Source organism: Misgurnus anguillicaudatus, chromosome 7 (genome assembly GCF_027580225.2).
Source record: "Misgurnus anguillicaudatus chromosome 7, ASM2758022v2, whole genome shotgun sequence".
NCBI lineage: Eukaryota > Metazoa > Chordata > Actinopteri > Cypriniformes > Cobitidae > Misgurnus > Misgurnus anguillicaudatus.
Window position 1 is genome coordinate 19482359 of NC_073343.2, and position 23657 is coordinate 19506015.

General features: G+C 43.7%; 1 protein-coding gene across 1 annotated transcript in view; it reads right to left on the bottom strand.

Moving 5' to 3' along the window:
• Positions 1–23657, bottom strand: part of LOC141365306 (calpain-1 catalytic subunit-like) — a 51393-nt gene that overhangs the window by 1056 nt on the left and 26680 nt on the right. Inside the window, exons 7-11 of the mRNA XM_073869505.1 lie at positions 22536–22610; positions 12243–12328; positions 9742–9816; positions 9501–9658; positions 131–297 (exon numbers count right to left, since the gene is read on the bottom strand). Of these exons, the coding sequence (XP_073725606.1) occupies positions 131–297; positions 9501–9658; positions 9742–9816; positions 12243–12328; positions 22536–22610 (561 nt within the window). The remainder of the gene's footprint in view (positions 1–130; positions 298–9500; positions 9659–9741; positions 9817–12242; positions 12329–22535; positions 22611–23657) is intronic.

Sequence of the window (23657 nt, forward strand, 5' to 3'; positions counted from 1 at the left end):
AATTCAGAAATAAGAATAATTATACATTTTTTATATATATGAAATATATATATTATGAAATATTTTAAAATTAAAACTGTATTCTGTGACATTTACAGATTGTGTAGACTGTTTTTTTGTTAATACTGACCGCAAAAACATAGAAGCCAATTGAGCGTTCAGAAGCAAGACTTCTGTTTCTCTTTTCATTGATTTGCATGAGGGACACCAGTATGTTTTCAGGGTACTGCCCACCAGCACATTCCTCATCAAGCTCTTCAATCCTCACCCGAAACTGTGGGTTTGTCCAGAAGGTATCTGCAAAACATTCAATGAGTTAAAACAGAGGTATACAGACACACAAGTTTAATAAAATAATAATATAATTTATAATAATAATTTTATCTGTCCCGAAGTACTGATCCCACGAAAATATGTGCATATAAGTTGGATAATTTGTATAAAATTTGTACAAAGTGAATCATACAAATAAGCATGATTATTATTAAAAAAACAGCCCTGACCCTGCCACTAACCCCAAAGTCACAGAGGTGAAAGCAAATCATACAAAAGTGGTCATAAAAGTTTATACGAATTGACAAAATACGTCTATCACTTTAAAAAATGCAGCATGAAGTTTAAGCAACATAATTATTCAAGTCAATTTAACCTCCTTTTAAAGTTTTACTAAGTTAGTATAACTTAGAAAAACAAGTAGAAACTGTTTAACTTAATTTGTTAAAGGAACTGTATGTAGGATTGTGGCCAAAACTGGTATTGCAATAACAAAACTTGTGGCTAAAACTGGTACTGCAATCACACAACTGGTGGCCAATACACAAAATGACAACATAAACATCAGTTGAGGGCTGCAACCCGACTTTTTAAATGACAATATCCTGGCCAGAACACTGTTGTCAGTGATATAAGTATTTGAAATGAAAATGATTTCTTAATGTCTAGTGACATATCAGGGCCATTTTATGATTAAGTGATATACATTTCTTACATACTGTTCCTTTAAGTTAAAGTAACAAACAAATATTGTGATATAATTTTTACAGTGTATGGATTGTCATGAGATTCTGTTTAAACTACAGATGGCAATAAATAATATTTTCCATGGTATGTAATTTAAGTTTTGTCACAATGAGCAAAACATTTAATATTTGACAACTGTTAAAAAATGGCAACCACAGAGGCATTACCCTTCTCTACATCCCCAGCAAGCTCTTTACCAAGATCTTGCATAATCGTGCTCTCCCAGCCATTAGAAGCAGCCGCCGTCCCCAGCAGGCCGGCTTCATGCCTTATTGCTCTACAATAGACTAAATCTCCGCCGTTCGCTTGCTTATAGAGAAGACCTATGAATTCCGTAAAGATCACCATCTTTACATCGGGTTCATAGATCTGAAGGCTGCCTTTGATACCGTCTGCCACACTTCATTGTGGACTGGAGTATCCTACACGCCTGTGGAGTACCACCAAAGATCATTGCCCTGTTCAAGCTGCTTTATAGCAACACTCAAATGTGTCCGCATCAACGGCAGAGACTCAGACTGGTTTCCCATCTCCAGTGGCCGCACCTGACCTCTTCAACTGCATCATTGACCATCTAATGTCCAGGGTTTGGGAGCGGGTCCTCGGGTGTCCTTCGACAGTTACCACCTGACTGACCTGGAGTATGCTGATGACATCATCCTGCTCAGCACGTCCTACACCCAACTCAGAGACGCTCTGGGCATATACAGTGAAGAGGCGGAGAAGCTCCGCCTCCAGGTGAGCTGGACGAAATCCAAGTTCATGTCCGCATCCACCTTCCCTCCGGCCCAGCAATGACAAAAACTTTGTGTATCTGGGATCCATAGTGACAGAAAACAGGGACCTAAAACCAGAGATTACCTGCATAAGAGGCCTGGCTGTGTCAGCTCTGCTATCTCTCTGGAAACCACTCTGGCGGCACCAGACTATCTCACACAAGACGAAGCTCCGGATTTACAACTCAGCAGTACCCTTCATCCTGCTTTATGGCTCGGAGACTTGGGCCTTAAACAAGACACTGGCTGCAAGATTATTCTGGCTCTCAGAACCATCGAGAACATTAGGTGGCCCCAGTGGGTTTCCAATCAAATGCTAGAGCCCGCACGTGCCAGTCCAAAGTGTCATGGAGTGACTTTTAGGGCGGAACCAAAGGTGAGAGGAAAAGTTCTGCCCGGACCGAATACCGCAAACACCGTCACTTCCGGGTAACCCTGGGCAACCTAAATCAGGCCGAATTCACAGTAGGTGAGAGGAATGACGTGGCGATTGCTGACTGGGCGTCTCCGTGGATGTATAGGGTACAAAAGGAGCAGTGGAGATGTAGAAGTTACGCATGTTGATGGGGAAGAAGCACCGCGGGCGAAGCGGTGAGTCAAACACCCGGAAGTAAACAGGACGAGTGAGGCTCTGGAGGATTTTTGCTGCGTGCTTTGAAGGATGGGAAGCAGATGAGTAAACGGGGTGAGCAACGTGAATGTTAAGAAGGAAACATACTTACCTTTGTGTGTGTTGTGTTAAAGACACGGAGAAGGAAACCGGCCAGGGTGAAGTCAGGGTGGAATTGTGGAGCATCCGGTAAGCAAGCTGTGGAGAGAGTGAGACGAGTATCAACACAGACTGTGAGTACAACGGATCTTGATGCTTGCTATTTCTTTTGTTTGGACATTATTGTTGCAAAGTACGACTGCTGTCTAAAACTGCCCCACCATGTATGAGGACATCAGTGGAGGAGTTGAAGTGGCAGAGTGAAGCCCTGTGGTCTTGCGGGCCTAACCCAACCGGCCGAATATTGTGTGTGTACAGTAAATCCAAGTTTTCCCTCAGGTCTGGGGAGCCCCTGTCAGAACGAGTGAGAGCTGCTGTCACCAGTAATCGCCCAAGCCTTACGACTACCCACTGCCATCTGTGGCCCAGAGGAAACGGAGGTGTATGAGTTCATCGTGGAGGTACTGTACAGAGCTAAGCTAATCTATTCTGTATGTACTGAAAGCCTAAAGTAGGAAAATATCACGACGACCGATTCTTACCTACACTCAGAGCTAACGCACCCTGTATGAAGCCTAAAAGTAGGAAGCTATAACGACGAACGATACTTACCTGTACCCAGAGCTAAAGCTAACTCACCTTGCACAGTCTGAGAGCCTAGAGTGAAAGATTATAGTAACGAACGATACTTACCTGTACCCAGAGCTAAAGCTAACTCATCTTGCACATTTTGAGAGCCTAGAGTGGAAGAATACAGCAACGAACGATACTTACCTGTACCCAGAGCTAAAGCTAACTCACCCTGTGTTGACAGAGACCTAGAGTGGAGGAATACACCAACGATCCTCGCTACTTACCTGTCCATGTTCATCCATCTCGGGTATCTAGAAGGCTCCACGTAGAAGGGAAAGTATGACAACCAATACTCAACACAACCTTGAGTAGGAGAACGAGGCCACTGGAGACGGGCCTGAGGACACTTAGTCCACAGTGGATCTAGGTAGTGCTGTTCACCTATTCCCCAAAAATTCATAGTGGGTTTATTCTGCCTTCAGGAAGAAGAGAAGGGCGCCACGGGAGCAACAACAAAATCGCAGGAGGTGTGACCGGGACGAAGGAGCTCCGTCCTGTCCTTTATCTGTGGGCACTTACCTTTGCTGGCTGGTCATTGGGGTACTTTTGGGACCTCCTCGAGGTGGAACCTAGGAAGGGGCGTGACTCACAAAGTCTGTGGTCCGCTCCGACCTGTGACAAAAGCATCCTCCCTGGCCGCACAACGTCGCACCCGCTGGCTCGGCCATGTCCTCCACCTCCCTTCTGACCATCCAATGAGAGCTATAGGCTGGAGACGACCACAAGGTAAACCCTGCACCCGATGGCTTGACGTCCTTGTGGGTGACCTCCAAGAACAAGGAGTTGCTGTAGAGCAGTGATTCCCAACCCCCGGGCCTTGAAATATTCCCAGAATATTCCCAGAATTATATTTTTATAATAATAATAATTGTCTTTTTTAAATGCTATGACATGTCATGTTATTTAATCCAAACAATAAGCAATAAGTAAATTAAAATGTGTTTCTTTGAGCACCTTGCGCCTTGCTTAGCAACGTCGTATCTGAACGGACTATAAAAAAAGCATGGTGCACCTGAAGTGACAGAGAAGTATGTGGAGAGATGAGCGGGCCTCAGCAAACTTCAATGGCTAATTTCATTAGTTGATACATTGCTACCTGACCTCACTGTCTGATGAGTTTGAGCGTTATTTTCCATCTGAAAAAGACCCAAGGAATGGCAAAGTATGAATGCACAACCCATTCCAAGGTATATTTTCACATTACATATTCATATAAGCCCGTCCCCAAAGTATATTTTCTATTTAATTTTCAATTTGGCAAAATAATAATTTCAGTAAATGCAGATTTTTCAAACAATGATAGGCTACTTTTTATATTTAATTAATTTAAATATATTATTTTTACTGTTGTGGACCCGCTCTTCCTGGAACAATGTGATGAAAATAACAAATACCAATAAATTCCCAAAATTTAGTAATAAAATAGTTTTATCATAAACTTGAGCATAGCGCTTTATTTAACGCAAAGAAATGTATCCTGACCTAGATGATATTAATCAGATATATACAAAATAAACATAACATTACAAATTATATCTGCACAAAATTAAGAGAATGCACAAGGGAATTCGAACCAAGTTATGTGCCATTCAGAATGCTCATGTTGTGGACGCTCTCGCGGATAATGTCGCTCTATCTACGCAGCCACCATTAAGTTACCAGACTTTTGGCAGCATAATCCACGGCCGTGGTTTCAGCACATCGAGGCACAGTTCCAGCTGAAAGGAATAACACAAGACGTTACGAAGTATTTCCATGTGGTAGCAGCCTTAGATGCCTCGACGACGGCTAGGGCTATGGCACTGTTAGGGCGCACTCACATTATCCAAACCAAACCAAACCATGCCCCAGCGCGATTGTCACCCCTCCCTTCTCTCCCATGGTGCACGCACTCACACTGTACTTTTTATCGATCCGAGTCCGGGCGTGCTTTCGTCATTAAAATGCGTTTGTTTTGAAAAAAGCAGGAAGTAAAGCTCTCCCTTAACACTGGCACCCACCGTAATGATAAGTCTGTGTTTTTTACCCGGAGTCGTTTGGTGCGCGATTACAGACAGCCCTCTCACATGTCATCATATTGCTTAGTTGATCTGTCACGTGTGCAGCTCGGACATTCACGTAACCCCGCTGCGCGCATCAAAAGGTTTTTACGGCGGCAGATGAAGGTGAGTGGTCGCGCAGCTGACGTCTTCACCTTTGAATCGCGCTCAGGCGCGAATGCGCTCACACCACAGCCTTCCGCGCCTGAGCCCCAGTGAACCGCGCTCCGGCCCACCTCTGCAACCCGGCCGTGGCGCGATTAACCAATCCGCGCCCGGGCGCGGAACAGAGCGATCACACTTGTCAAACAAACCAGGCTTTGGGGGTCAAACGCGCCCGAGCGCGGTTTGGTTTGGATAGTGTGAGTGCGCCCTTAGAGGCTCCGCCAGCTGACGGCAAGTACGACGCACTGAAAGCATTCCTGTTGAGCCTGTTTGAACTTTCGGAACTAGAGAAGGCAGATCGCCTGCTGTCCCTGAACGGCCTGGACGACAGCAAGCCATCTGAGTTAATGGAGCGGATGCTGGCGGTGCTGGGCGGGGCGGATCCCTCGTTCCTTTTCGCCCACATTTTCCTGCGGAAGCTTCCGTCACCCGTACGCACTGCACTGGCTAGTTCCCCCCTCACTTCCTCCAAAGACTACCGAGCGCTGGCTGTGGGGGCAGACAGGATTTTCCTCGCCAACGGCAGCAGTTTGTCCATGCATTGCTGCCCACCCAGCGCACGTCTGCCACATTTGTTCACGTCTGCCACATCTGTTCCACCCTCGGAGGATGACCCAGACACTGCAGCTGCGGTGATGGCCCGCCGACAGCGTGAGGACGGGGGGTGTTATTACCATTCCAGGTTTGGGGCCAAAGCTAAGCAGTGTCGTCAGCCTTGCAGTTTTGTAGCCCAGGGAAAAGCCAGGGCCAGCGCTCATTAGCAGCTATGAGCGCTGGCTGTGACTGCAAGCTGTTATTCATCACTGACACCTTGTCCGGCTGGCGGCTGCTGGTCGATTCTGGGGCTCAGCGCAGCATCCTGCCGGCAAAGCCGGTGGACACCATAGCTGATGGGCATAGCCCCCCTATGGACGCCGCCAACGGCACACCCATTCGTACCTATGGCACAAGACATGTGGAAATGTGTTTCGGTGGGCGCCGTTTCGGCTGGGACTTTGTCATGGCCGCTGTGTCTACTTCGCTCCTGGGAGCGGATTTTCTCTGTGCATATAGACTGTTGGTGGATGTTACAAACTGCCGCCTGATCGATGCCCTCTCTTTTGCTTCGTACCCCTGCACGCTGGGAGGGAGAGGGGCGCTTTGTCTGTCGAACACGCTGGCCAATGGGGACCTGTATCAACGCCTGCTCGCTGAGTTCCCTGACATCACCACGCCCACGTTTTCATCGGCGGTGGCTAAGCATGGCATGGAGCACTACATCACTAGCACTACATCACCAGTCTACCCACGAGCCGGTGCCTCGACTCTGCCAAGCTGGTAATCGCCAGGGAGGAGTTTGCCACCATGGAGCACCTCGGCATCGTGCGCCGCTCCAACAGCCCGTGGGCTTCCCCCCTGCACATGGTGACCAAGGCTGATGGCGGTTGGCTTCCCTGTGGAGATTTCCGTCGCCTGAACGATGCCACCACACCCGACCGGCCCAGTGCCGCACATACAGGACTTCTCCGCCCCTCTACCCGGCGCCACCATTTTCTCAAAGGTGGACCTGGTGCGCGGTTACCACCAGGTGCCTGTCCACCTGCAGGATGTCCCCAAGACAGCAGTCATCACACCCTTTGGCCTTTTCGAAATTCCTACGGATGCCTTTCGGCCTCAAGGGGGCTGCACAGACGTTTCAGCAGCTCATGGACTCTGTGCTGCGAGATATGCCATTTATATTTGTTTACTTGGATGACATTCTAGTGGCCAGTGCATCCGCAGACGACCATTTGATGCATCTTCGGCAGCTGTTCGGCTGGCTCAGTGAGCATGGCCTCATTATCAACCCAGCCAAGTGCGAGTTTGGCCGGTCGTCCATCACTTTCCTCGGCCACCACGTCACCCCGCAAGGGGCAGTTCCCCTCCCTGACAAGTTCCTGCAGGAGTTCCTGGGCATGGTGAACTTCTACAACTGTTTCCTCCCCCGTGCGGCCCAGCTCATGCGTCCATTGTACCACGCCTTGCGGGGTAGGAGACCGGCAGACATGTTGGATTGGTCCCCAGAGATGACTGATGCGTTTGATGGTGCTAAAGCTGCCCTGGCCAACGCTGCTCTGCTGGCACACCCGTCTCCGACCGCCCCAGTTGCTCTTACTACGGATGCCTCTGATTACGCTATGGGGGCTGTGTGCGAGCAGTGGGTGAGTGGAGCCTGGCAGCCCCTGGCATTTTTCAGCAGGAAGCTCCGGGACAACGAGAGAAAGTACAGCACCTTCGACAGGGAGCTCCTGGGTCTTTTCCTCGCCACCCGTCATTTCCGTTTCCTTTTGGAGGGCTGGTGGTTCACAGCTTTCGTTGACCACAAGCCGCTGACGTTTGTGCCGCTCACACCGGGTTGTGTCTCGGAACATTGCAGACGCTTTTGTCCCCATTCCGACGTCTCATCATGGCCTTTTCCACGGTCCTACGTGCCCAAGGATTTACCGTCATCCAAGTATGTGTTCATCCGCCATGATGGCCATCGGACCCCGCTGCAGCCCCCATACGATGGGCCTTTTCGTGTCCTGGTGGGGGGGGTCTAAGAACTTTGTTGTGGATATGGGAGGCAGGCCTGAGTGGGTGACTATTGACCGTCTCAAACCTGCTCATGTGGACATTGGCGAACCGCTTCAGCTGGCACTGCCCCCCCAGCGTGGGCGCCCATCTGCGGCAGCCTCCACCCCTGCCCCTAACCCTGTTCCTGCCCCGCCCTTTGCCCTTGGCCCCTCTGCTGTTGAGCGCAGCCGGTATGGCCGCCCAGTCCCCCCCCTGTACGTTGACTTTGTTTCAGGGACTGTTATGTGCTGGACAGTTCTATTTTGTTGTAGTGCATAGTGTCACATGTTCTATTTGGGGTACCTGTTCAGTCATTATGTGTGAATTCTGGGGGGGGGCCTATGTGACCACAATTAAGACTGAAAGAGACATTCACCAAGGGACTGTACCTTTAAGGAAGGGGTGGTAGATAATGACAAGTTACGGTTTTCGGTTGTGTGTTGTGTTTTGATATCACTCGCTGTACTGTGTGATAGTAGTATTGAAGTGGATAGTAAAGCTGACTCAACGCATCTCCGTCTTTTGTCTCCTCATTTACTACACTCCACAATGGTGTAAAATGGTCCCAAACATAACTCCGGCACGCTCTGCGTTGTTTTGAGTGCGTATGTTTTTTTCACATTAAAATAGTTTTGTTCTCATTGGTCTGGTATTTTTTGTTAAAGGTTAAAGCTTAATCTCTAATTTAATACTTTTAAAAAGTATTGGCTGATTAGTGATTAGGCTGAACAAAAATTACTGTATGTTTGATATTGTATTCTTGAAACTGGCTCTATTTTTCATACAATTAGTCTTTGTTGTCACCTGTTGGTAAGTGAAAACACTATGTTGCTGTTGAAGTGATTGTCTTTAGTGGTTCTGGAGAGATTTGACAGGTAAAACCGGTATTTTCATACAATTTGCCATTACTGGTAGTGAGTGAGTGCTGTGCAAGTTGCTTTTAAAGTAGACCTAATTGTATGGGAGAGAAGGGAAATATTTTGTGAACCGGTCTGAAAGTTTAAAAAGATTGATATATTCATACAAGTAGCCTTTGTTGCCACCTATATGCATTTAAATGATAGGCTGTACTGTTTTTACACAGTGATATGTTTCAAACGATGCATCTTAAAATTGACAACTGGTCCCTGGAATTTTTTTTTTGAATGTACTGGTCCCTGGAACATAAAAGGTTGGGAACCCCGGCTGTAGAGGATGCAGAGCAGCTGGCACAAGACCATCAGGGCTGGAAACAACTGGTTCATCAGGTCGGTTCAGCGCACAGGGAGGAAACACCCCCCTACCCATCGCAGAAGCCAAATTGATTGATTGATTTATTGATAAATAAAAAATGGAAAATAGTGAAAACAACCCCACCAACACGAAGGTAGTTGTTTTACCTTAGTATTTCTAATACGTCTCAGACCATAGGAATGCATTTGAACAACAAGTACATTTAAAGATTTGTTTATTTATTCCTAACTTTTAAGAGTAATGTAGTATATGATCTCAGAGCTAACAATTTTGATTTTACAAGTATTTCATAATGGTTCTTTTGATTAAATAATTATTTGTCGTTAGGTTGCTAAAGATTTAAATCTTTACCTCTTGTTATGCATCCACCAGCTGTAGTTCCAGCCTCCCAGCTGCCATTATAGCAAGTGGACGTCCAGCTGCATTTAGACGTACCACTCAGAAAATCAGGGCGGAGGCAGCAAATATCAAGGTCTTCGAAGCTTTTGGTGAAATCCTCCACTGACATCCTACAGTGAAATATGTGTCAGTGACAACACATGATTTATTGTATGCTTAGGTGGCAATGGGTCATATCTGAAACGATACCCACCAGAACTCCCCATCATTGGCCAACGAATAACACTCGGATCTGTCATTTTCCCTCACTTTCTTCCACAGTGAGGATCTATATGTTATGTAAGTAGAAAGAGAAAGTGATAAGAATTTAAATAAAACTTGTGAATATTGAGTCAAGCTGGCATCCAGTTATACTCCCCAAAAGCCACTGCCCTGCAAAATTCAGTTCCTGACAAAAACACACATTAAAATCTAAATCTACCCCTTATAAAAAGACTATAAAAGATTAACTAAAACATAGTATAATTAAAACTAATTTGTAACTCTTTTACACCAACTTTATTGGAATACACTTTTGATGTATGTCAAAAAGCCAAAGAACTACAATTTTCAATTTGTATAGAATCTTGAATAATTTTAACCATAAATTACTTTGTATATAAAAAAAATCACTATTATTATTATTATTATTATTGGGGGCCAAGCACCGAAGGTGCTGAGGCACCTATTGGAATTGTCAGTATTATTATTCTTCATCTTCTTCTTCCCCAATGTGAGTCTATGGCAGCCCTATGAACCGCAAGTAGGAAAATGATGAAATTTGGCACAGTTGTGGTGGTGGTCCTATAAAGTCATGTGACAAAAAATGGGGTCTCTAGCACTAACTCTCTAGCGCCACCAGCAGTGCAAAAATTAAATGTTCAAATGGTTATAACTGCTGATCCGCTTGATCTATGAAAATTCTACTTAGTACACGTGATTGCTCTCATCACGCTTATTGTTTTTAATACCTTACAGTAAGACTCCACCCATTACAGTAGTGGCCATTTTGAAATGTACGGTATTTCTTTTTTTTTTGCTACTCCCCCAAATTTGGTTAAATTGTTATAAATTTTGGCACAGGTGATCTTTGGAGTGAGCTGCACAGAAATGACTGAACAGAATTTTGATATTTATCTTTGTTCAAAAGTAATAAATGCGCAAACTTAACGAGGTTGATGCAAAAATAGTTCTGAGGCTGTATTTCGGTCATTCTTTCATCAATTGAAATGAAATTTGGTACACTTCATGTCAACCATGAGCTGGGGGTCCATGCTAAATTTGGTGACAGCGCCACCTATGGGTCATGAGATATTGAAAATGGCTCTTTTTGCCTATAACTACTGAAATGTTTGTCAGAAAATTTTGATCTTGGTGTCTACGTATTCCTTGGCTCATGCCAAATCTGTATATATGTATTATGTCGGGTTGGACCACACCGCCTGTCCGCCATTTTGAAATTTGTCATAAATTGTTATATCTTTTGAACTGTTGGACATATCCGTGCAAAAATCGGTGAGGAGCTTCACCTTGATGTCCTGAAGGTACCTGGAAAGTCATTACAGCGCCACCAAGGGTTTATAAACTATAACAGTTCTTATAGAACTGCTTATAACTTCTGAATACTTTGTCTGATATACATTTTCGTTTATGCCGATCACAACGATACCTCGTTTGTCATTTTCCAATACTCTGTTCATGTGTTATTGTAAGGCATATGGTAAATGATTTTTTTGCTACTCCTTTTACAAATTGTGTTTATTTTATGCCAGGTTCTGCTCGTATAATATTTGGAGTAATCCACACAGAAATGACTAAACAGATTTTTGATATTCTATTCTTTCTTAGAAATAACACTCCAAAGTTGACCGTGACGTTGTCTATTTGTCATAGTAAATTAATGTGACTGTATATTACATTGTATAACATTACTTAACAGAATGTTCTTCTTGTCTTCAATCTCACTTGAGCTTTTTGATTCTCAATATAGATGTATTTCTGTTATTTCTGCTCTGCATCTTTGGTGATTGGCATATGTCTATGCTGTTTCTGCTGCCCCATGAACTGTGTCAACTGAGTGGCGCATCTAGTAAATCAGATGCATTGAGATTCTGAGGTCTTGGGTTCTTCTATTAAAGTTTCTCTCTCACCAATTATTCTCAACCTGTCTGTAGTTCACATATGTTCTATTTTTGCCATGTTTCCCGTTGTTGCTCTGCACTGCGGTGGTTCGGCTCTGTGATTGCTGTGCCTTGTGTGCCTAATGCACCTGGGGTGCTCAATGCGCCTTTGGGTGATTGTTGCGTGTATGTTGCTTGCTGTGCTTTGAGTGCTCATTGCGCTGAAGGTGCTTGGCCCCGCAATTGCTGCTTGCAGCTATATTTTAATTATGGTTTCATAATATGGTACATATTTTTACAATAAGCTTGTATTAGTAAACATTAGTAAATACATTAACTAATATGAACAAACAATGAACAATCCAATACAATTCTTGTTAATGTTAGTTTATTTCAATACAGTTTTCATGGTGCATTAATTCACTTTAACAGTTACAATGTTTGATTTAGTAAGTGCTGAAATTAACATGAACAAAGATTAATAAATGCTATAGAAGTATTGTTCATTGTTAGTTCATGTTAGCTAATGCATTAACGAATTGTTAACAAATACAACCTTATTTTAAAGTGTTACCCATAATACACTGGCTCTTACCTGTCACTCCAGTCACCGGTCCATTCTTCTTCTCCCCATGGGTTTAAGACTCTCACCAGCTTTACTGGTTTTCCTTGGCATGTTACCTTTAAAATTTAAAATGACATCATACCTTTAGTGATGTCTTTACACCTTAATGAGGGTATACAAAATAAGCTATATTTTTCTGTAGGATGTAACCTCAAATGTAAATACAGTAAACACTGAATGTGCCATATCTACAGCAAATAAACGTTGGTTAGTGGGATTAGAAACTTCACAGGTTTGACCCAAGAAGTACTACACACACACACTCTTCAAAAAAGGTAGTCTATATGAAGGTACAAAAATTGTCACAGGGGCGTTACCTTTCTTAAAAGTGCATACTGGTACCATAGTGGTACATAATGGTTCCTCAAAGGTACATATCTGAACCAAAATGATACATATTAGGACCTTTTTATAAGGTACTATCCCAGTGGTAACTTTTTTGGGGGGAAACTTAAATAGGCCTTGATATAGGTGAAGGTAGAATAGCAAATAAACATAAGTACACACAATTACATTAAATAACATGTGAATAAATAATGTCTGTGTTGGTTTTTAATTTTCTAACAGAATTAGAAAACAGAATTAGCATGAGGGATTAAATCCTTCAAGCTATTTTTAATCCTTCAAGTTATATTTTTGGAGGAGCTACCGTGAAGATGAAATTTAGAGAACAATTTATAAAACTTGTTTTCCTGAAATAATGTTATAATCTTCATCACTCAAAATGTGAAGGGTAGCTATGGGTATAGCGGGTATGCATTGATGTCACTTTTCCACGTAACCACGCCGGAGTTGTAAAAAAATAGTAGGACGTGTAGGGGACTTTGAATGACTTCAGCACATCTGCGACCGCAGAACATGACTGGTTTTTCACACCACTCTGGTCCATTCCACATTTCAGTAACTGTCATGAGTTTCATAACTTTATGGCCAAGGATTTTCCAGAGATGTTCAGTTGAGTTTAGAAAAAAACTCTGTCCTGCCCATTTGATTACAGTTGTGCTCATAAATTTACATACCATGATTTTTATTTTGATCAGGGTCATTTGGGAAGTTTCTGTTGTCATTATGATTTAAAGCGAGTAGTATGATTTACAGTTCATATGCATCATTCATATTCAAAATGGCCAAGAAAACATAAATTCTGCCAGGTTATGTAAACTTATGAGCACAACTGTATGTTCTTAGCTGAATTGCGATTTCTGTTATGCAGTGTGACTGTGGGCATTGTCTTGCATGAAAATTGCAGCCAGATTAGGAAGGAAACGCTTCCCTGCAAGTAAGCCTACGATGGCCCTGTATGGGCATAGCCTAAGGGCCCGCGCAGGTTTGCTCACTGGCGAAACGTTGGCCCCTTAGCGCTGGCGCTGCATGGGCAGCCCTCACTTAGCCCCCAGGAAGTCCTCATACAGCAAAATACCCAGAGTTAAATAAACACTGCTGGATGTATATATTGTCCCATCTTACAGAGTGTTAAAAAGTAACAATGAAGCAGAATTAAAAGCTCTGTTATCCTCTCTCTCACAATCTCTGTCTGAAATCTAAAATTGCATTTTACATCTTATTTGTAGAGTCATCCTCCTACTAAAGGTTGAGATTTTGTTCCATTTAAAGTCACCACCATTGTGATCAGTGCTTGACCTAGTTAAACTTGACTCTTGACTCCTGCCTTGCTCAGTCGTTTGATTGCTATAACTTTGTGTGTTTAAGACATGTTTGTTATGTCAGAGTGCAATCGTTTGGTCAGTTCAGTAAATAAAGTCTAAACATCATCATATGAAAACGTATGTATTAATTTATTGTTTGCACACTTATCAGAAGCATCTTTCTCTGACAATAATGTGATACTATAGTATGAGATCCAGCTCTATCATAGCAGTTTGTCTTTCTGAAGAATTTTGAAACTACTGACACTCAAAATTAACCGGTGTGTAATGTAGACACACAAATATCAAGAATCAGAGTATGAATCACAATGATGGTGACAATAAAATGAAAAGCTTCATGCTGCAATGCATGCTGGGTATCAACAAATTACAAATCTCATCCAGGGCTCCCAGAATGAACCGCAGCATGATTAAATAATTACCTTTTTTAACCATCTTTGTCACCATTGTTGAGATTTATACTCTGATTCTTGATGTCTGTGCATCTACATTATGCAGTGGTTAATGTTTAAGTGCAAACTATCAAAATCCTTCAGAATGATAAACTGCTATGAGAGTTCTGGACCTTACACTGTAGTATTTCATTATTAACATAAAAGGATGCTTCTGATGAGGGGGGAAAACTATATTAATAAATCTGTTCATTAAATGATTAGGTTTGACAATGTTTATGTATCAACCATCAATATTCAATTAGACAATTGTCTTTTCTTTGCTATAACATGTGTTTTAAACACACTTAGATATAGCAGCCAGAAAACACTTACAAGCCAACGGTCAAGAGTCAAAGTCCAACTAAAACAACCACTGATCACAATAATGGTGACTTTAAATGAAACAGACAACATCTTAACATAAGTTAAGAAAATGACTCTACAAGTAAGATGTGAAATGCAATTTTAGGTTTCAGACAGAGATGTTGAGAAAGAGGATAACAGAGCTTTTAATTCTGCTTCATTGTTACTTTTTAACACTCTGTAAGATTGGGACAATATATACATCCAGCAGTGTTCATTGAACTCTGGGGATTTTTCTGTATGAGGGCTTCCTGGGGGACAAGTGAGGGCTCCCCGCGCAGGGCCAGCGCTAAAGGGCCAACGTTTTGCCAATGAGCAAACCTGCGCGGGGCACTTAGACTAGCCCTAAGTGGGCCCATAAAGGGCCATCGTAGGCTTACTTGCAGGGTTAGGTTACTCACGTAACCCCTGTTCCCTGAAATAATGGGAAAGAAGCATTGCGTCAGTTAGCTGACGCTATGGGGGAAACTCCTGTTTACTCCATGATTGAAGCCTATTGGTTAACGTCTGTACAAAGTACAGACCAATGACGTTTGAACCCGCGCACGGGATGCACACGTTCTTATATAAGTGCGGTTCAAGCGTCAAGAGCTCATTATTATTCGACTGAAGCGTGCAGCCGAATAACACTCCCTGCGTAGACGTTTGTAGCACGGCAAGAGACTCAGTTAGCTGACGCTATGGGGGAATGTAATCCTATCATGCCGTGCATAAACAACATACTGAAGTGCCTTACCGGAGAGACACTGCGTGTGGCCCTATACCCGGCATATTCACAGCTTTAAAGCAAATGTGTAAGCACCATATAAAATGTTGACGCGCATACGGTGGGGTTTTAAACACACCGGAGGCACATAACATAGCACAAGACAACGAGATACAGAGCGCGCCGCGGGTGTGCGAGATAAGTAAATTCAGAGTCACGTTGGTGAGCTCGCTGAGCGCACCGTGGTGTACACATAAAACGCATGAGCGTGCATGATTGAGCCGAGAGAACCTGCGCTCGTAGGGCAGGGACGTCTAAGCTGTACAATCTGACAACGTAGACGGCAAAGACCAGCCTGCTGCGTAGCAGATATCAAATATAGATACCCCTGTAGACCAAGTCCATGAAGAAGCCAAACTCGCACAGAGTGAGCTCTATATAGGACATAGCTCATAGAGGGGCGTGAGCCAGTGCGATGGTTTCAACGATCCATCCAAATAACCACTGTTAGCAACAGACATACGTAGTGACAGATCACAAAACTTATCACGGATCCGTGGTTTGATTAAAGTCAATATTGTTTTTTAAAATTCGCTACTTTGGCTGGCTCTGATACAGCTGCCACGCAGCCTCTCTGTATTCACCACTCTGCAGACTTGCTCAATGTCCCGCCCACGGCGCTATCTGATTGGTTACAGACCAGGTTACGCCTCACGAGTAATAGCCTATCAACACTTGCGAGATGGTTATGGAGTGTCGAAACGATGGAAGCCAGCATATTCAGCCACATATTAATAAAGCGGAAATAAACATCACAATCTGATTATCTGTTTATGATGACAAGCAGAGTTAGTGTCCCAGTCACACCACTGAGAATGGCTGAAGTTACACATGATAAATGCTGATGAGGCGTTTAGCGAGGCGCGGGCACGTCCAGTTTGCGCAAATGAGGCTAATTGACTAATACATAATGCATCTGTCTTTTCTATCATTTCACTGTAGCTCAGCATCGCGGTGTAAGTTAATGTAAAAAAAAAATGCCGAAATCGACGCCTATGAACCCCCCCCCCTCTGTTTTTTTCACAAATCGCACCCTGGATACCACAATAGTGTGAACCCAGGTGCGCCCTCGAGCGCATCGGGATGCATATAGGTAGTATTATAGTGCACAGATCGGTGAGCTTTCCAAGCGCGCCGTAAATGTGTATTGACTATAAATTGCACGGGCACAGGTGAACACTTGAGTACATCGTGAATGCATATAGATGAATCAGAGTGTTATAATGCACAGGCCGGTATGTGTTCTGATAACAAGTTGTGGGCACACGGGTGAACCCTTCAGTGCATATAATTAAAAACCATATCGAGCATACAGGTGAGCTTACGGGCGCACCTTTAATGCAACAAACCTCAGTAGTGCGCGAAGCAGGGATGTCGAAGCTGTAAACTGACAATGTGGACAGCGGGGACCAGCCGGCCGTGTCACAAATGTCAAATGAGAAACCTCTAAGACCATGCCCGAGGAGCTAATCCATACATGGAGTAGACTAACCACGAGTGAGCATCATTGTCACTGGAGGTGATAACGTCAACGATCCATAAATAACCTGTAGTGACAGGTGCGCTAGTGAGTGATCTGTGATGCTGATGAACAGCTGATAGTCTGATGTACGTCAGACGTATCTGTCATACAGGACCTTGGACAGTTTCAAAGCGCTGCGCCTCGGGCACCATCCGCATCTGAGAAATGACAGGCTTATGAATAAAGTAAATGGTCGGTCTTAAGAGCGTGGTTTGCTGTTTTCACCGCCACATAGGTAGGAGGAGAGAGCCGCCGTCCACGAGCCTCTGTAGTGAGGAGAAAAGTGTTCCACCCACAATTCGCGGGGTGCTTATACTTTCGCTGTCACTAGACAGAATAGATCAGACTTTGCATAAGGACGCCTCGCGAAAGGGTCCTGGCAGTTCGTGTCAACGTGTCATAAGGCACGTAATGTAGGTCGTTTCCCACGGATGCAATCTCCGCACGCCTATCGTAACAGGTTAATATCTCTGCATCTTGGTAGTTTAAGAACGAGATGCGTATCACTCTGATTGAACATAGCTTATAAAGCGATGCAATAAGTTTATAAAGGAGATGACTCGTCAACTTGTACAGGGGCGAGATCTCAGTCTGGTTCGGTGAATAATGAAACCAACGTAGTTTGCCTGATCGCATTAACACGGTCGAGAGTGCTGCAGTGCTAAAATCATCCTCTTAATGGACCGTATGTACAGTACAATGTGATTGATATGAGACAAATGGGCGTTCCACGCGCCGAAGGCTGATTGCCGTCGTGAAGCATGTTCAACCCACAGCAGATGCTGGCGATCTCGTAATGATAGCACTTCATGCAGCTGTGTGCAGCTTAAGCATAAGCTTCCCGGCCATTAGCTCGGGGCGGGACCTTTGCTTAGTCAAACTGAAGTGGTCTTATGACCAGAATGCCACAATATTCAGCTTTCTGAGGCTCGTTAGAGGGGTACGTGAGCCCGTCTTAAACGAGATGCTGCGCATCTGAGGTGGGCTGCGAGCGAATTTGGCAAAAAGGTGTTAGAGACACCGTATAGCTGTGGGGTGTCAATACACAATATATGGCCAAACCGGGTTTTTTTCGGCAAGCAACGATAGAATTATGGACAGCGGGCCGTGTGTGCATATTACTGATTGCTTGTCAGTAAGGCGAAAAGTGTTTAGAGACACGTACAACTGTGGGGTGTCAATACACAGTATAGTAAGCACGGAAATTACTCTTTTTAGAGGAATTCAATACCGTTCGCCACTACAGTGAGGTCACATAACCGACAGTATTACACAGTATGTTTTGGATAAACAGCACACAGAAAACATTTCAGGGCAGTCCAGCCGAGGCGCGACTTAACCCCTCTTCTCCCAGACAGTTCGTTCTCTGTCAACGCAGCTGTGCTGTGTCAGACTGGACCCATCACAGAGAGGAAGTCTGCCGTGAGGCCCACGGTTTTGCTGTTTTTTAAAAGGGCAGAAAAAACGGGTATATAAGAATGTACCAATATTCAGCGTACTGATATAGGACAGGACTAAATAAAGGGAGGTATTCGGGACTCAGTATATCATAAACAAATTCGTTCTGTCTCTGATTCCGTCTAAACCAGAGAGAAATGACCGGGCAGACGAATAGTGAGCTCTCCCGAAGTGAGACAGACTCAGGCCGGTTAAGCTCTTATAATGAGTGTTCTTGGTGCTCCAATAGCGGTGAATCCGCCCTATCGAGCAGACGAATTAGATCGCGCCGCTCCAGAGGGGAGGGGCATGAAGCTCTGTAATCGTTGAACACTAGACAGCTAGAGGCATTTAGAGGCAGCGAGCCATAAGACCGCGTGCTAACTCTAAGAAGCCGTTAAAAGACCTCACCACTGCGGGGAAAGGAGCGAGGGACTCCGCGAGCGTGGAGCACGAGTGGCTGTGCTATGACAGGGAACAGGGGCATACCCGCCTGTGTTTGCTTGTCGTATGCATCTATCTACTTCTACGGTTCCCCCGCTTGTTCATCTCAACAAGAGAGGAATGGCAGAGGGGAGCAGCAACACAGACAGAACAGCCATGCGTCGTATGAACGGTATCACCCGATGCACTCGGGGAATTCATATATGTGCCAGAGATCTCGCCACTGAATGTGAGAGGAGCAAAGAGACTCTGTGAGTGTAAGCATGAACGGTTGCGATGTGACAGATAGGGCAACCGATGCATATAAGCGCGATCCCGGCGTGGGAGGTGCCAGACCGGTGACGTGCTCGGGGGAAATTCATAGCAGAGAGGCTCACTCAAGCCGCTGTGCTGGACGCTATTACAACAGCGCCTGCTCTTTTAGCTTTATATAGACAATATTGATCTTACCGGGCGGCCGCAGGGGAGACGTCGTCAGGCATGTGTCCGCTGCACAGGGCTCGTACCATGGCAAGCAAAGGCTATCTTCGGTTCTCGGCCGGAAAGCAGCAGGGGAAGACGCTAGACCTGGACTCTGCTATCTTCAGTTCTCAGCCGGAAAACGGCAGGGGAAGACGCTAGGCCTGGACTCCGCTGCAGGGCTTGTGTCGACGGCGAGGTAAGGCTTCTTCTTCTTCGGAGCAGCGAGAGGTTCGCGCTGAAGGAGAAAATTAATGAGCTCTTGACGCTTGAACCGCGCTTATATAAGAACATGTGCATCCCGCGCGCGGGTTCAAACGTCATTGGCCTGTACTTTGTACAGACGTTAACCAATAGGCTTCAATCACGGAGTAAACAGGAATTTCCCCCATGGTGTCAGCAAATTGGCGCAGTGCAAAGTGAACCGTATTGAAAGGGAACACAAGTTGCTGAAAGAGATTATAAAAAATATTTGCATTTACTCTGCAAGGTAGCTTTATAAAAGGTCTGCTGCAAAAACTATCCACAAAACCATGACACACCCCAGTTTTTACTGACTTCTTCATGCACTTTTTTTCACATAATGTTCCTATTAAACCTGCTTTCATCACTTGAGTGAACTTTAGACTTGTTCTCCTCTGTCTGTGGAATATGACATGTTTCTCTGTAAAGGTTAGCCTTTTAATTCTTTCTGCTGGTGAGAGGTTTGTTCACTGCAGATTGGGCTTTCAGTTTCAACAGAGTTGTTTTAAACTGTGAGACACTGTATGTTGTTGAGACCTTGAGATGAGACTCTTAATCTGTTTAGTGCTGAACTTAGTGAGAAATTCCAGCTGCAGTGTCAAATCGATTCCCTATTGAGCCTCTGCATTATATCCTATCCTCTCGTTCATTTGTCTTTGATGACAAACTTTTTGGGGGATCTGAAAAAATCGAATTATGACTAAAAAACTAGTTACTGATCTAATTCTAAGATTTCATTCATTCATTCATTTTATTTATGTCATGACTTTGGTTTTATTGACTGCTTTATTTTGGTTTCTCTGTTTGTGTTTTTGTGTTGACAGTTTTACACGTGCGCGTCTCTGGGTGTCATTAGTGTCATCTCCTTCACCTGCGTTCCTCACCTGCAGTTCATTTGATGGCCAATCGGTTCTGTATTTAATCCCTGTGTGTTTTTGGTTCATTGCGAGTTCGTCAGTGTATGTTCTCGCCAATTTACTAGCTCTGCTAGTTTCCAGTCTTGTCTTGTGATTGTTTCTATTTGTGGATTTAACCTTACCCACCCCTAATCTGTGCTCTCTGCTGTCTGGGATTATTTCTGAGACTTTGTTTGTATCGACGGCTCCCAGGACTGTTTGTCATCTGTCAGTTACGGACTGCTAACACCTTCTGCCTGCTTTATAGACTGCTATTTAGTATCTGCAGCAGAGGACGCTCGCCGCGGCATTTGCCGCTGTCCAGTGGGACGGTCCTTCATCGCTGGAGCTGTCCAGCTTCTCCCGTCAGCACCACTAACGCTCTCTCTCTCTCTGCCCGTCGCAGGATCTCTTATCACCCTCTGCCTCGAGTGCCTGTTGCCGGGTTGACCACGAGTCTCCTTGTGTGTAGTGGATTATTTGCCATTGATACTCTCTCCCACCGTTCGCTTGTCTGGCCGGAGCCCGAACGCGTGTGGTTCATCGCCCCAGTGCCTGTGTGTGCTCCCCACCTCCAGCCGTCTGCCTTGGTGTGGCTTTGTGCCCAGACGTGCGATTGTCAGTTTTGCACCCATTATTATTTAAATAAAAACTTTCTGTTATCCGCACTGGGATCTTCTGTGTTTTCTGCCTGACAATTTATTTGACAGGGACAATGCAAACATGCATTAGCAAATGCTAATTTTCACTCCTGTCCCTGGTTGGGCTCTAAACACAATACAATTTACATACTAAACTACTATAATTTAAAACAAATAACATGATATAGACAATTCATGTCCCTAGTCATACACAATAAATTTACCCATGAAATTTACCCGTAAGGTTTACATACACACATATACATACAACTCATACCTACTAGTTAAAAATTAGTGCACCTTTGATTTGTTTTTAACCAGTTTTTTTAACCTGGAAGTAAACACATTAAAATCCAGTACAGTCTTAATGTCAGATGGTAATGAGTTCCAGAGTTTGGAGCTCTTCAAAGAGAAGGTCGTCTGAGCAAAACTGGTCCTACAGAATGGGATTTTACAGTCATGATTTGAAAAACCCCTAGTGACTCGAGTGCTGCTCTGTCTCTCAATAAATGAACTTAGTGGCACAAGTACTAAATGATTAATGCACTTGTAAATTCATTTAAGAAAGCAAAAGTTGCTAAAGCTCTCAAAATTCATTAAATTATAATTTTTAAAAATTGAAAGAAGAGTGGACCAAGAACACACCAGAGTGGTGTGAGACACTACATGTCCTGCGGTCGTAGATGTGCTGAAGTCATTCAAAAAGTCCTCTACACTTCCTACACATTTTTGACAACTGTAACCCTGTGTAATCTTCTTGTGCTACGGCAGTTACTGTTCTTTAATCTTGATCACAGTGTTAATGTTTTTGTTTTTTAATGTCTTTGTTATATTGTAAAACATACTAGTAGAACATTGTAATACCCCAGCCCATATACATAGCCAAAATATTCCTTCAAATTTTAAGTGATGAAAATAAACATTTCTGAAAAAAAAATTCATAAATTGTTATATAATTTCCATCTTCACTGTAAGTCTTGAATAACAAAAATATTATTATGTTTATGGATTAAAGTGCTAACTACTGTTTGGTGTGTTTTCAAGGAATGTTCTCGCATCAGTGCATGTATGTTTAAGCAATGCAGATTTATTGTTTTTTTTATGTCACATCTTAGATTATAGTAACATCTTAGAATTACAAACCACAATTTGTAGTATATAATTGAAAAGTATTGCCCTGAAGAAGTTAGCTGTAATGTTTTTGTTTATTTGTTTGTTTTCGCTGGTTGGTGGTTGCCTTTCTTACCTAACCACATAACTAAAACTTATACTATGTATTCAATTTGATAATAAAGACAGTGTTCTTAGATAATGCCACTGGGCTGTTTTCCAGTTATAAAGTCTAATGCTACTGCTAATGTATACTGAGGATGTTTTTAGTGCAGACTTACCTTAAAAACCCCTGTCACTGTATACGCATGGCCCTGAACTATGCCATTGGGTAATACTGGGATTTTAGGTGATTTCTGAAATTGTGTGAAAAACAGATATATTTTATCAGTAATACAATAAGAATATGCATCAGAAATTGATGAATTTGCATTTAATGACATTTATATTTAGTCCTGATGCAAAAGTCGCTCTACACCACCTCTCGGCCTGTATTATACATTAATCAAATTATTTCGCTTCAAATCTGCTTAATCCCGGCCTCAGGTCATTCAGAACTACTGCTTTGTTGGCAGAATCTCTTAAAAGTCTGATAAAAAAAATGCTAATTTACAAGTTGCACTTAGCGTATTTTGCATCATGAGCTCTTCAACTAGTTCACTTCATTTTTCTGTGCATCTTACATTGTACACTCACCTAAAGGATTATTAGGAACACCTGTTCAATTTCTCATTAATGAGAAAGCTCATTAATAATCACATGGTAGTTGCTTCAATGCATTTAGAGGTGTGGTCCTGGTCAAGACAATCTCCTGAACTGAATGTCAGAATTGGAAAGAAAGTTGATTTAAGCAATTTTGAGCGTGGCATGGTTGTTGGTGCTAGACGGGCCGGTCTGAGTATTTCACAATCTGCTCAGTTACTGGAATTTTTACGCACAACCATTTCTAGGGTTTACAAAGAATGGTGTGAAAAGGGGAAAACATCCAGTATGCGGCAGTCCTGTGGGCGAAAATGCCTTGTCGATGCTAGAGGTCAGAGGAGAATGGGCCGACTGATTCAAGCTGATAGAAGAGCAACTTTGACCCAAATAACCACTCGTTACAACCGAGGTATGCAGCAAAGCATTTGTGAAGCCACAACACGCACAACCTTGAGGCGGATGGGCTACAACAGCAGAAGACCCCACCGGGTACCACTCATCTCCACTACAAATAGAAAAAAAAGCCGCTACAATTTGCACCAGCTCATCAAAACAGGACAGTTGAAGACTAGAAAAATGTTGCCTCTCGATTTCTGTTTAGACATTCAGATGGAAGAATCAGAATTTGGCGTAAACAGAATGAGAACATGGATCCATCGTGCCTTGTTACCACTGTGCAGGCTGGTGGTGTAATGGTGTGG